General features: G+C 40.5%; 1 protein-coding gene across 13 annotated transcripts in view; it reads left to right on the top strand.

The window, feature by feature from the left end:
• The window catches only part of TNRC6C (trinucleotide repeat containing adaptor 6C), a 555,652-nt gene that overhangs the window by 524,832 nt on the left and 17,921 nt on the right, over nucleotides 1-12,899 (top strand). For 12 of the 13 annotated variants that reach the window (XM_067547642.1, XM_067547643.1, XM_067547645.1 and 9 more), the window contains 6 exons: nucleotides 887-1,033; nucleotides 1,439-1,558; nucleotides 4,723-4,806; nucleotides 5,144-5,375; nucleotides 11,634-11,801; nucleotides 12,706-12,897. In XM_067547642.1, the coding sequence (XP_067403743.1) occupies nucleotides 887-1,033; nucleotides 1,439-1,558; nucleotides 4,723-4,806; nucleotides 5,144-5,375; nucleotides 11,634-11,801; nucleotides 12,706-12,897 (943 nt within the window). The remainder of the gene's footprint in view (nucleotides 1-886; nucleotides 1,034-1,438; nucleotides 1,559-4,722; nucleotides 4,807-5,143; nucleotides 5,376-11,633; nucleotides 11,802-12,705; nucleotides 12,898-12,899) is intronic. The other variant, XM_067547651.1, reaches the window with a different exon arrangement.

Raw genomic sequence — 12,899 nt, 5'->3', positions numbered from 1 at the left:
TTCTTCTGATGCATTACTGATAATGTTAAGAGAAAAGAATACAGAAAAATCCTGTAGCATTCTGCTTTGGCATTGACAATAAAAAGTTAGCTTGAGCGTGGTGGAGTCTGCTTAACCACTTTTCTGCTTTTCTGACAGCAATAGCTCTCCAGCTTTCCCAACCTGTCAGACACACCTTTCAGAACAGTGACTGCACTAATAGCACATATCTTACCAGCAGCTTTGTAAAACTGAAGTGTATTAAGGCTGTATGGAAACTACTTAGATAATTTAATCATCTGTTATGTTAAGATTTTAATGGTTTCATTCTTTTGCCCTTTCACACAGACACACAAATGTGGGGATTCTCGAGTTGGAACCCCTCAGGGGGTTGCAAGGTTATTATGGGGGAGGGGGGTCGGAAGCTGTTAGCCCTCACGCACATTGGTAAGGGTGGCATGGCACGCAGGGGTTATCAGTTGGGGAGGGGATGTCATCACAGCCTGAAATATTTTCAAAGGGGGTCTCAGCAAAAGAAGTTTGAGAACCCCTGCACAAATGTGTTTGGCAGATGATTTTATTATTTATTCCTTGGATGACATCCTAGAGTCATACAGACTTTTTTTTAGAAAATATTCAACCTTCTGGTGCTACTTGAGCATCTGTACAAAACTTTAGCAGGCTTGGCATATCAGTCTTAAGATGTATAACTATTACTTATGTGCCAGATTCTAAACCAAATCATCAGTAAAATTTTCCACAAAATAAATATAAGCCTGTATATGATCCTTTCATTGTCTGTGCTTATCGTGATCTTTGATAGTAAAAGGCAACCCAAGCAGGTCAGTGTCGTGGAATCTGTGGAATGTTGCATCTAAATGAGATAATCTTTCTTGTCATATTGTAGATACCGAGTGGCAATCTGGGTATGTTTGGCAATAGCGGAGCAGCACAAGCCAGGACCATGCAACAGCCGCAGCAACCGCCAGTGCAACCTCTTAACTCATCCCAGCCTAGTCTTCGTGCTCAAGTGCCTCAGTTTCTATCCCCTCAGGTTAGACTGAATTGCATAGCACTGAAAACTGTCAAATCTTTGTTTCATAGCAACTGAATAAGAACATTTTCAGTATGAAAAAGCTCTAAATAATGAAGTAACTCTGACAAGATGATTTGAACCAGTATTGATAACAGAAAAGACATTAAAAACACTTTATTTTCTTTGTCTCTGCATACTTTAGAAAAGCAGATTTGATTCTTTTTATTGTTTTTTTTGTATAATGTTACCTTCTTGTAAAGGTTTATATTTGATATAGTGCTCCTAAAACTGGTGACAACTCATCTAATTGCAGATTTATTTTGTTAATGATTTGTGGCTCTTACTGGCAATTTACATAGCTGGCAGTTTTAACAGTGACCATACAGTGCTTAAATCTGATACGCTGTATTCTCTGTTCCCTAGGTTCAAGCACAGCTTTTGCAGTTTGCAGCAAAAAACATTGGTCTCAACCCTGCACTATTAACCTCGCCAATTAATCCTCAGCATATGACGATGTTGAACCAGCTCTATCAGCTGCAGCTGGTGAGTTAAAAGGCACAGCAAACCAGATGTAAATCAGACTTGAAGACATTTCTTCAGATTTGTACATCAAATTTAAAATAAGAGACGTGCCAGCTTAGTTTTAAAAATGGAAAGGACAATGCTACTATATGAGTTCCAGAGGGGTAGCCGTGTTAGTCTGTTTTTAGCAAAACAGCAAAAGTCCTATGGCACCTTAAAGACTAACATATTTATTTGGGCATAAGCCTAGTTTAGCTTATGCCCAAATAAATTTGTTAGTCTCTAAGGTGCTACAGGACTCTCTCTGAAATGCTACTATAGTTTCCTTAAAAAAAAAAAAAAAAAGTTGTTACATGTTCTTCAAGAAATAAAATCATGTTTTGTTTTTCGTGTTGCTCTTTAATTGTTACAGTGACTAATTTTCTGTATTGTCATTTAATGCTAGAGACACTTATCCTTTTCAGGCTAGTAACTGTAATTAACAAGTCAGTTGTCTCCATTTTTTGTGTGTGTAGTATATCAAGTTCACAAACAGCACTAGTAATATGTGGCTTAGTGATGTCTTCTTTACAAATACTGTTTGGTGGATATAGATTTTTCTATAGCCATGGGGTTTTATTTATTTATTTGAGAACAAAAACTACTGATTTATTTTAAAACATTACTTATATTAACACTTTACTTTTACTCACTGACTGAAATCCCACTTGGTTAGTTTTTGTAACCGTTGTTAGTCTCCGACGGCCTTTCTCAGTTTTAAGGAAGAAAATGAGATTTCATACACTTGAATAACTGAGCAGTATAGTGCTTAGAAAAACAGTCTTGAAACTCAAAACTTCACAACCAAATTCTTATACTTACACTGATTATTATCTTATTTCTCAACCAGTTCTACTGAAATCAAAGGCACAACTTTTGGAGTAAAGTACTACTTGATGTAAGGGTGTCAGAACTTGGTCCTGTATGACTTCATTTTATTTTGTTTGAATTTGACCAAATGCCGGAATTTTACCAGCCTGTTTTGGACACTGAAAAAACATTAATTTATATTATTGTTTGGCGATATAGTTTTCATAATTTCCCTTAACTTATTTATTTCTAGTTTTATGAATCATTCAGAAAAACTCATTCCCACCTTTAAGTGAAAAATTATTGCTGAGAGTCCCCTACTCATTATCAACAGTTAAGTTTTATTGGCTGAATTGCTTTTTTTAAAAAAATCAGTATACTTAAAGCAAAAATATATTTATCCTTTCAAAAGTTCTTTTTAACCAGAAAATGTACTTTTACTGCAGTTACCATCTTCAGGAAGCCAAGAATATTGCAGTTTGCATTTACGGAATCATAAAAATGCAGGAATGGAAGGAATCTTGAGAGATCACAAAGTCCAGCCTCCTGCACTGAGGCAGGACCAAGTAAACCTAGACCATCCCTGACAGGTGTTAATCTAACCTAGTCTTAAAAACCTCCAGTAATGGGAATTTCATAACCTCCCTTGGAAGCATCTTCCAGTTCTTAATTATCTTTATAGTTAATTTTCCCTAATCTTACCTAAATCTCCCTTGCTGCAGATTATGCCTCATTAATTGTAGTCCTGTCTTCAGTTGACAGGGAGAACAGTTGATCAGTCTTCTTTATAACAGCCCTTAGCATATTTGAAGACTGTTATCAGGTCTCCCTTCAGTCTTCTTTTCTCAAGATTTAAACATGTTCAGTTTATTTAACCTTTCCTTATAGGTCATGTTTTCAAAACTTTTATCTTTTTTTTTTTTATTCTCCTGGACTCTCTCCAATTTGTCCACATCTTTCTTAAAGCATGGTGTTCATAACTGGACACAGTACTCCAGTTGAGACCTCACCAGTGCCAAGTAGGGCAGGACAATTACCTCCTGTGTCTTAAATATGGCATTCCTGTTAATATACCCAGGAATGGTATTAGACTTTTTTGCAACTACATCATGTTGTTGACTCATTTTGAACTTGTGATCCCCTATAACTCCCACAATTTTTTTCTGCAGTACTACTGCCAGGCCAGTTATCCCCTGTTTTGTAGTTGTGCATTTGATTTTTCCTTCCTAGGTGTAGTACTTCATAATTGTCTTTATTGAATTTCATGTTGTTAATTTCAGACTTGCACTCTAATTTCTAAAGGTCATTTTGAATTCTAATTCTATCCTTCAAAGTGCTTGCAACCCCTCCCATCTTGGTGTCCTCAAATTTTATAAGCAGACTCTCCATTAATGAGAATAGTGAATTGTACTGGACCCAACAAAGACCCCTGTGGGACCTTACTAGATACATCCTCCCACTTCGACAACAAACCATTGATAACTACTCTTTGAGTGTGGTCTTTCAGCCAGTTTTGCACCACCTAATAGTAATTTCATTAGACCATATTTCCCTTGTGAAAATGTCATGTGGGATTATGTCAAAAGCTTTACTAAAATCAAGATATATCTTGGCTACAGATTTCTCTCCTCCCCACCCCCTCCAAAAAAAAAATCCACTAGGCAAGTAACCCTGTCAAAGAAAAAAATTACATTGGCTTGGTATGATTTGTTCTTGACAAATCAGTGTTGGCTATTTACTTATCACCCTATTATCTTCTAGCTGCTTACAGATTGATTTAATAATTTGTCCCAATATCTTTCCAGATATCGAAGTTAGCTGACTGGTCTGTAGTTCCTGGTCATCTTTCTTCTTCTTTTTAAAGATAGGTCCTACATTTACCCTTCTCCAGTCATGTGGGACCTCACCCTTCCTCCATGAGTTCCCATAAATAATCTACCACATCTATCTAACAGTTTCAAGATTGTTTTAGCTGGGTTCTTAAGTACTTAGGATGAATTTCATCAGGCCCTGCTGAATTGAGTACATCTAACTTGTCTAAATAATCTTTACTCTGTTCTTTCCATATTTTTACTTGTGTTCCTTCCCCTTGTTGTTAATATTAATTGTATGAAGTACCTTGTCAAAATTTACTTTTTTAATGAAGACTGAAGCAAAATAGACATTAAACACCTCACCCTTCTTGATGTCAACCATTATTAGTTCTCCTTCCCCCCCCCCCCCCAAGTTGAGAACCAGTGCTTTCCTTATATTTTGTAACTTACAAGCACAGTTCAAACAAGTATGTTAGTTTTTTTAATGTATGACTTTTGACCTTCCTTGTTTCTTATGTGCAGGCGTACCAACGTTTACAAATCCAGCAGCAGATGTTACAGGCTCAGCGTAACGTTTCCGGACCTATGAGACAACAGGAGCAGCAAGTAAGTTTAACCTGCCAACTTGATTTCAATATTAGATTCTGGTTTCAGCTGTTTATGAAAATTCTAGTTCATTACTCCAAATCAGTTAGAGTCTCATTAAGTAAACCAAAATATATTGCATGGATTTATATTTAAAGAAGAATACCAGTGGTACTGAATGCAGTTTTACTTTCCTCACTTTTGAAAGAATGATGTTGAATTCTTAATTCAGTTAATTCTTTATTTCAAAGGGCTGGATGGTTGTGTTGCTTCAGTTTAGAAACTGATGCAACATGGCTTGTGCACTTTTACACTATCTAGCATTTGTTGATATATATATTTTTTTTTTGGTCGCCAGGTTGCACGTACAATCAATAACATGCAGCAGCAGATCCAGCAGCACCAGCGCCAGCTGGCCCAGGCCCTGCTGATGAAGCAGCAGCCTCCCCCTCCACATCTATCTTTGCACCCCTCTGCAGGCAAATCAGCCATGGATAGCTTTTCATCCCATCCCCAGGCTCCCAGCCTACCTGACCTGCAGACCAAAGAGCAACAGTCTTCACCGAACACCTTTGCTCCTTATCCTCTTGGTAAGTGTTCTTTCATTAAAGCTACTGCTTACAGAAGTGGGGGGGAAGGGTGTTTATATATTTAATTATTTCAACTTCTGAGCACCTATATTTTGCTGTAGGTTAGTGGTTTTCAATCTTTTTTCATTTGCAAATGCCAAAAAAATTTTGACTGTAAATGTGGACCACTTTGGAAATCTTAGATGTAGTCTGCAGACCCCTACGGCTCTGTGGACCACAGGTTGAAAACTACTGCTCTAGGTGCATTACAATACTTAAAATATAAAATACAATAGAAAATTTTCAAAGTGCATGATTAACGAAATGCAGGTCGAGTTGCTATACAAAATCACAATGTTATCTCCATCGTTGTAATAGCCCTACACCTGAACATCCTAATAGCCTACCTCTACTCACCCCCCCAGATGCCTGAGAGAAATTATGAATTTAGCAGATTACCTAGACAGCTAATTAATGATTCTTCTTCGAGTAGTGTCCCTGTGGGTGCTCCACTCCAGGTGTTGGCACGTCCTCAATTGGAGATTTCACCCACAGGGCCTGTCCGGGTCACACATGCACCATCCCCATCTTGCAGCGCCATTGGCATCCTTTTCAGCGTGCGCAACCCAGAACCCTCAGTTCCTTCTCAACTGTCCATGGTCCAAGATGGAGCTCCTAGCAGTTCTTCACAGCCCGGTAGAAATCTTCAATATGTCTTTTCTTCTCTGTAAAGTTTCTCAGTTCTACCCATCGTTTAGTTTACCTTACCTTAATCCTTCCTCGTTTAAAAAAAGAAAAATTTCCCTCAGACTTACTCCTCCGTTGTAAGTAGGATTATGCCAGGTTCTCCCGGCTTCAAACGCTGTACCTCATGCAGGGATGCTATGCCAGCTTCGGATGGACACTCCAAGTGCATCAAATGCCTTGGTGAAGGGCATATTTCCCAGAAATGCGTCCATTGTACAAATCTAAAAGCCAGAGCCAGGTGTGACAGGGACCTCCGCCTCAATTTAATACTCATGGAGCAGTTGCTAAGACCTGCCTCAGACCCTGGGCAGGGTAATGGCTTCTCACAAGAAAACATCAGAAAAAGGCACTCTACTCCACCTGCGACTGAACATGCCAAGAAAAGGAGGTCAGTCACCAGGAAAGGGGAGAGGTTTCGATACCAAAGAGGCTTTAGGTTCCTTGGGTACATTGACCTCCTAAACAAGGAGAGACTCTGATCGCTCTTTTAAAGAGCTGAGACACAAAACTAAACAACCCTGTGCTGACATGGCACTGTCTGAAGCAACGGTTCACACAACGGCTGCAACCACCTCGACAGTGGCACCGACTCAGACCTCAGCGCTGATAAGTGGCACAATGCTGGTATGCTGACCAGTCAACATCAGCACTGGCGAAAACCATGGTGCCAACAGCACCGATACAGCCTGAGCACCAGACAGCACTGAGGGCACCCACAGCACCGGCGGTACTGATGGATATGTCCACACTGGAAAAGGCTACGGAGCACACTTCAGCACTGTAATTGACAACGGAGCTGACAACTCTGGCTCTGCAAAAACATGCTCAGAAGAGCAAACATCATGAGAATGAGGAGGAATTTGTAACATCTTCCCCGCTATCACCTCTCTGCGGGACTGACACCTCTCCAGTGCACTTTACTTATGAGCAGTCCATGTCTCCGATCCCCTTCTCCAGTGATGAGGAGCATGATGATGAACAGGCTACTCTTTCTCCCCAGCTATCATCACCCCGAGGCCACCCATCCAGACATCGGCTACCTCACAGACAACTCCATGGTTTGCTCCACAATACCATATACACTGGCCTGGCTGGGACCTCTGGTCTATTTACTCTCCATCACACAGTAGACTGTCAACATCATATAGGCACAGAGACAGATCACCTATTAGACCTACTCAAACAGGACCCGAAATAACTGGTCCTGCCGATGAACAGGATGTGAGCGCTGAGCAAGAAATGCTGTCAACCACACACAGCTCATCCTCCTCACCCGATGAGACCATAGTTCCCCCACCTCCGACGACTGCAGATGATTTTAAGCAGTTCCAGGAACTGTTTAAGAGGATGGCGGACGGTTTGGAAATTCCACTCCAGGAGATGGCAGGGTCACAACACAAATTGCTTAAAATATTGCAAACCTCAGCTTCTACCAAAATTGCCCTTCCAATGGATGATGCCCTTATGAAGCCAGCAAATAACATATGACAGACTCCTGCCACCATCCCCCCACTTGTAAAAGGGCTGACAAAAAGTAGTATATCCCTGCCAAAGATACGGAGTTCCTCTTCACCCATCCAGCTCTAACTCCCTGGTTATAGAAGCTGCTAATGAGAGGAATAAGCAGCAACATCATAAGTCGATACCACACGACAAAGATGATAAAAGGCTGGACTTAATGGGCAGAAAAGTCTACACGTCAGCTACTCTTCAATTAAGAGTAGCAAACTAAAGCACCTTACTATCAAATTACGATCACAATAATTATTCCAAGATATCAAAATTTATTGAATTTGTCCCAGAGATAGAAAACAGCAATTTCAGTCGTTGATCAAAGAAGGGCAACTGGACGCAAGAACAGCATTGTAGGCTTCCCTTGATGTGGCTGACACTGTGGCATCATGCATAGGGCATCATGGCTTCACTCTGCAGCCCTGCCTAAACAACTGCAGGCAACAATCGAGGATCTTCCTTTCGATGAAGTGAAGCTGTTCATGGAAAAAACGGATGAAGTCATGCATACCATGAAAGATTCCATAGCTACACTCCATACCCTTGGAATTTACATACCTGCAACAAGAAGACCCTTCAGGTATCAGCCATATAATTCCAGATACCAACATTAGTCGCAAAACAGACGATACAAATAATCATGCTCCCAACAAAGGCCACAGTGACATCAACAGACTAACCAGCAGCCATCCAGGCTGCTCCTCCAAAGCAGTAATTTTGAGGACTTGGTCGAGGGTTTATACGACCTCCACCGCCTTCAACAGCCAGAGTCCATCTTGTTCAAACATCGACTACTCCCTTTTACCAACACTGGGCGAACATAACATCAGACAAATGAATCCTAGAAATTATCCGATCTGGATACATTATCCCCTTTACCTCCATACCGACAAGCCAACAAACTTCTTCTCTGTCCCTCTTCAGGGACCCATCTCATGAACAACTATTACAATAGGAGATTGATCATTTACTCCAAATAGGTGCCATAGAGCATGTTCCCTCTCAACACAGAGGAAAAGGCTTTTATTCTCATTATTTTCTCACCCAAAAGAGGACAGGAGGTTGGAGTCCCATTTTAGTCTTAAGAAAATTGAACAAATTAATAAAGATACAAAAATTTAGGATGGTTACTCTGGCTGCTATATTGCTGGTGCTGGAACAGGGGGACTTGTTTGCAGCCCTCAGCCTCCTGGACACACATTTTCACGTTACTGTTCATCCGGCCCACAGAAAATTCCTAAGATTCACACTACTCAACAACCACTGTCAATATATGGTGCTATCCTTGGGTCTTTGCACTGCTCCAAGAGTCTTTTCTAAGGTCCTTGCTGTAGTAGCCGCTTACTTTTGCAGACTAGGGGTCACCATATTCCCCTGTATCGACGATTGTCTAATAAGGGCACACACCTATATGGAAGCTGTACATGCAGTTCACACTACAAGGACAGTATTTCACACACTAGGGCTCATGATAAATGACAAAAAAATCCACCCTACAGCCTGGAGTTTATAGGGGCGCACCTGGATTCCCTCACTGCCAGGTCATTCCTACCAAAGACCAGATTTCAGACCATTGTAAATCTGGAATCTATAGTACAAATCAGCCCAACTCTGAACATATGCACATGCCTTCAAATGTTGGGTCATATGGCAGCTGCTACTTTCATAGTACAAAATGCATGGTTGCACATGAAACCACTTCAAATGTGGCTCACAACAGTTTACAAACCACACAGACAATCTCTATATAAAACGCTAGCAATGCCAAAAAAGATCAAACAATCATTAAAATGGTGGACGCAGCCCAACAATCTTCAAACAAGAACTCCATTCATAAGCAAAACACCTTCAGTCATGATCACGACAGATGCATCACTAATTGAATGGGGAGCGCACCTACAAGAGCATACCGGTCAAGGCAAGTGGTCACCATAGGAAACAAAATTACACATAAACCTACTGGAGTTATGAGCTGTCCACAATGCGTTTATATACTTTCTACCTCTAATGGCAGGAAAAACTATAAAGATTAATGACTGACAACATCGAGTATATGTTTTACCTAGAAAGAACAAAACCTTTCAGGAAATCTCCCACACTTTTCGTATCAATTACGGAACGTTCCAAAGGCAATGCCATATCCAGCCAAAGACTTTCAAAGTGGATTTCCACCTGCATCCACACATGCTACACACAGTCACAGGTAACGCCATCCCAAAGGGCCAGGACACCTTCAACTAGATCAATTGCTACATCCACAGCCTTCTTGCATAACATACCAATTACTGAAATATACAACGCAGCTACCTGGTCCTTGGCTCACACTTCCATAAAACACTACACCTTCGATCAAGCATCAAGACATGATGCAGCAATCGGACTATCAGTACTCTCTTCTATTCAGCCTAACAACTCTGAAGCTTCCTCCTCCAACTGAGGGCGCTGCTCAAGAATCACCTGGAGTGGAGCACCCACAGGGACACTATTCAAAGAAGAGGAGATGGGTACTCACCTTGTGCAGTAACTGAGGTTCTTCAAGATGTGTATCCCTGTGGGTGCTCCACTACCCACCCTCCTTCCCCTCTGCTTTGGAGTCAAACTCTATGATGCTACGGTAGAGAAGGAACAGAAGGGTCCGGGTCGCGCATGCCGAAAAGGGCGCCAACGGTGCCGCAAGACGGGGACGGCGAATGTGTGACCCGGACGGGCACTGCTGGCGAAATCTCTGATTGAGAACGTGCCAACACCTAGAGTGGAGCACCCACTGGGGGACACATCTCAAAGAACCTCACTTACTGCACCAGGTGAGTAACCATCTCTTCTGGTGCACCAAAGGGAGAAACAAGTTCCAAAGTCAAGGATCTCTTACAAAAAATACCCTACCAACACTGCTCCCCCCATGCTCTTTATACTGGATTACAGTAGTGTGTTAGAGGTCAATGTATTTATTTTTGTCAGCAAAATGTGGAGTGATTGTGAACCTGTTCCACTCTAACTGGACAATATGGTTTCCACTAAAACTTTCACCAGGAGGATGTTAAGGATGGTCTTGTGTGTAAGGCAAGTGATTGGGATTCAGGAAATAATTCTGTATTTTATTTCTGTCTGTACCACAGATTTTTTATGTGACATAGGGCAAATAATTTAATTTATCTGTTCCTCTGTCGAAGCTTTGTAAAGTGGGGTTGACAATACATACCTATCTTGCAGGTTAGCTGAAAGGGTATATTAATATATGCTAGGTACTAGGATGATGAGCACCACAAGGTAAAAAAGCTGCTTATAAATATATGAAGGGCCTAAACCTAAGAGGATGTCGGCACCCTCTGATCGATTAACTTTAAAGATTTATTGAAAATCCAGAGATCTCCAGTTTAGAAAGATGTAAAAAGTTCTTCCCTAGAATACTGTCTATGTATTGATATAAAATGTGTTATTTAGTCTTGAATATAATTTTCAAATACATTAAACATGTCTATAAATAGAAGAACACCAACCTCGTGAATAGCAAATCAATATTACGCAATTAGTGGCTGTGGTGTTAATCATTTTTAAAAACCTTGCTAGCCTAAAAAATAAATCTCGAACATATGGATTTGTTAGAAAGTTGTCAGGTATGATCTGTCTCAGTGATGGAATGTTGTAAATTCCTTTCTTGTTGTAATTTTGAATTCTAATGCACTCTTCCAGAATGCCTTTTCTGAGACAAGTAGGAAGATTTAAAGTGGAAATGCCAATGGCATTAAAATACATCCCTACAGGGTTCTTTCACTCATTGTCAGTGATTTCATTGTATCTGAAGTTAGTGGGAGTTTTAGCAGAAACTATAGGGTGAGCAGAATGCTGAGACCAGCATGTGGTAAATTGACATATAGTATATACAGAACTGTTTCTGTTTGAAATCTAAAGTTCAGTAACTCATTTCTGTGGATCATTAAGCATCAAGAATTAATGTTGGAGACTGAGGGAGTGGAGTATAAAATGTTAGGGATATGTAACAACCTATCTGCTTCCCTTTAGCTGGACTGAATCCGAACATGAATGTAAATAGCATGGACATTACTGGTGGTTTGTCAGTGAAGGATACGTCTCAGTCTCAGTCTCGCCTTCCTCAGTGGACGCACCCCAACTCAATGGATAATCTATCTAGTGCTGCTTCATCACTTGACCAGAACTCTAGCAAGCACGGTATGTCACATCTATGTTTGTCAATTTGTACTCAGGACTTGATGGTCAGATTGGCAAAGCAACCTAATTTCCCAATATTCTCTACTATAAGAGCTGGTCATAAACTGGTACAAAATATCCTTTCAGATTATAAACTATTAGGTTAATACTGTTAAAGAGCTTCTTATGATATAGGCTGTGTCATCATGTTTAGCAATACACGGAACCTTCCATCAAAGCTTCATTTTAACATGTTTTTGGTTTGGTGAATGTTGGTCAGAAAAACAAATGACTAATAGCACCAACTAGAAGCAGCCTTAATGTAGTAGGCACTATGCAAACATCCCTCACAGTTTTGCCAATGTACCTCACTATAGAGCTGCATCACCTTTGTCCCAACACAGTATTGAGCCTTTCCCAAGCAGACAGCCAGTAATGTCCAGATGTGTGATGGATGGTGAAATGTGTGTGAAATGTGTATCCTGGGAACTAGAGGGTAGACTCCCAAACTAATTTCAGTATAAGTCTCCAGAGGTGAAAGGCAAATATATTAACCATTATATTATTTAGTCTTTTCCCTTTGCTGTCAGAGCTCTTGTCTCCAAGAATCACCTTATCCATTTGAGCTTGTTTTTGACAGAGATCTCAGAATTGCTGATAGCTAACTTACAGTTTGATGCGCTACTGATGTTTTCATCAGATTCAGTTCCTGGGAATGCCAAGAAAAACTGTCTTGAGCTATGTTAAATCCTGTGAGATTGTTGGTTTTCTTACTATATGTATATTTTAATTGTATTACTTAATTTTAATATACAGAAAGTGTTAAGGACAGGATAAATTACAAAATATAAGTATAGATGAAAGGAGCAGCCAAAAAATGAGTCCTGACCCTAAACAAATGATTTTTTCCCTGCAATCATTTCAGGTGCTATTCCTGGGGGTCTAAGTATTGGTCCTCCAGGAAAGTCCTCCATTGATGATTCTTACGGACGGTACGATCTGATCCAAAATAGTGATTCACCAGCCAGTCCACCTGTAGCTGTTCCTCACAGCTGGTCACGTGCCAAAACTGATAGTGATAAAATCTCCAATGGCTCCAGCATTAACTGGCCACCAGGT

This window comes from Emydura macquarii, unplaced genomic scaffold (genome assembly GCF_026122565.2).
Source record: "Emydura macquarii macquarii isolate MOO-44397 ecotype Brisbane River unplaced genomic scaffold, CSIRO-AGI_Emac_v2 contig_1230, whole genome shotgun sequence".
In the NCBI taxonomy this organism is placed as follows: domain Eukaryota; kingdom Metazoa; phylum Chordata; order Testudines; family Chelidae; genus Emydura; species Emydura macquarii.
Note: the sequence above shows the minus strand (reverse complement) of the source record. Positions and strands in the feature narration are given on the sequence as shown.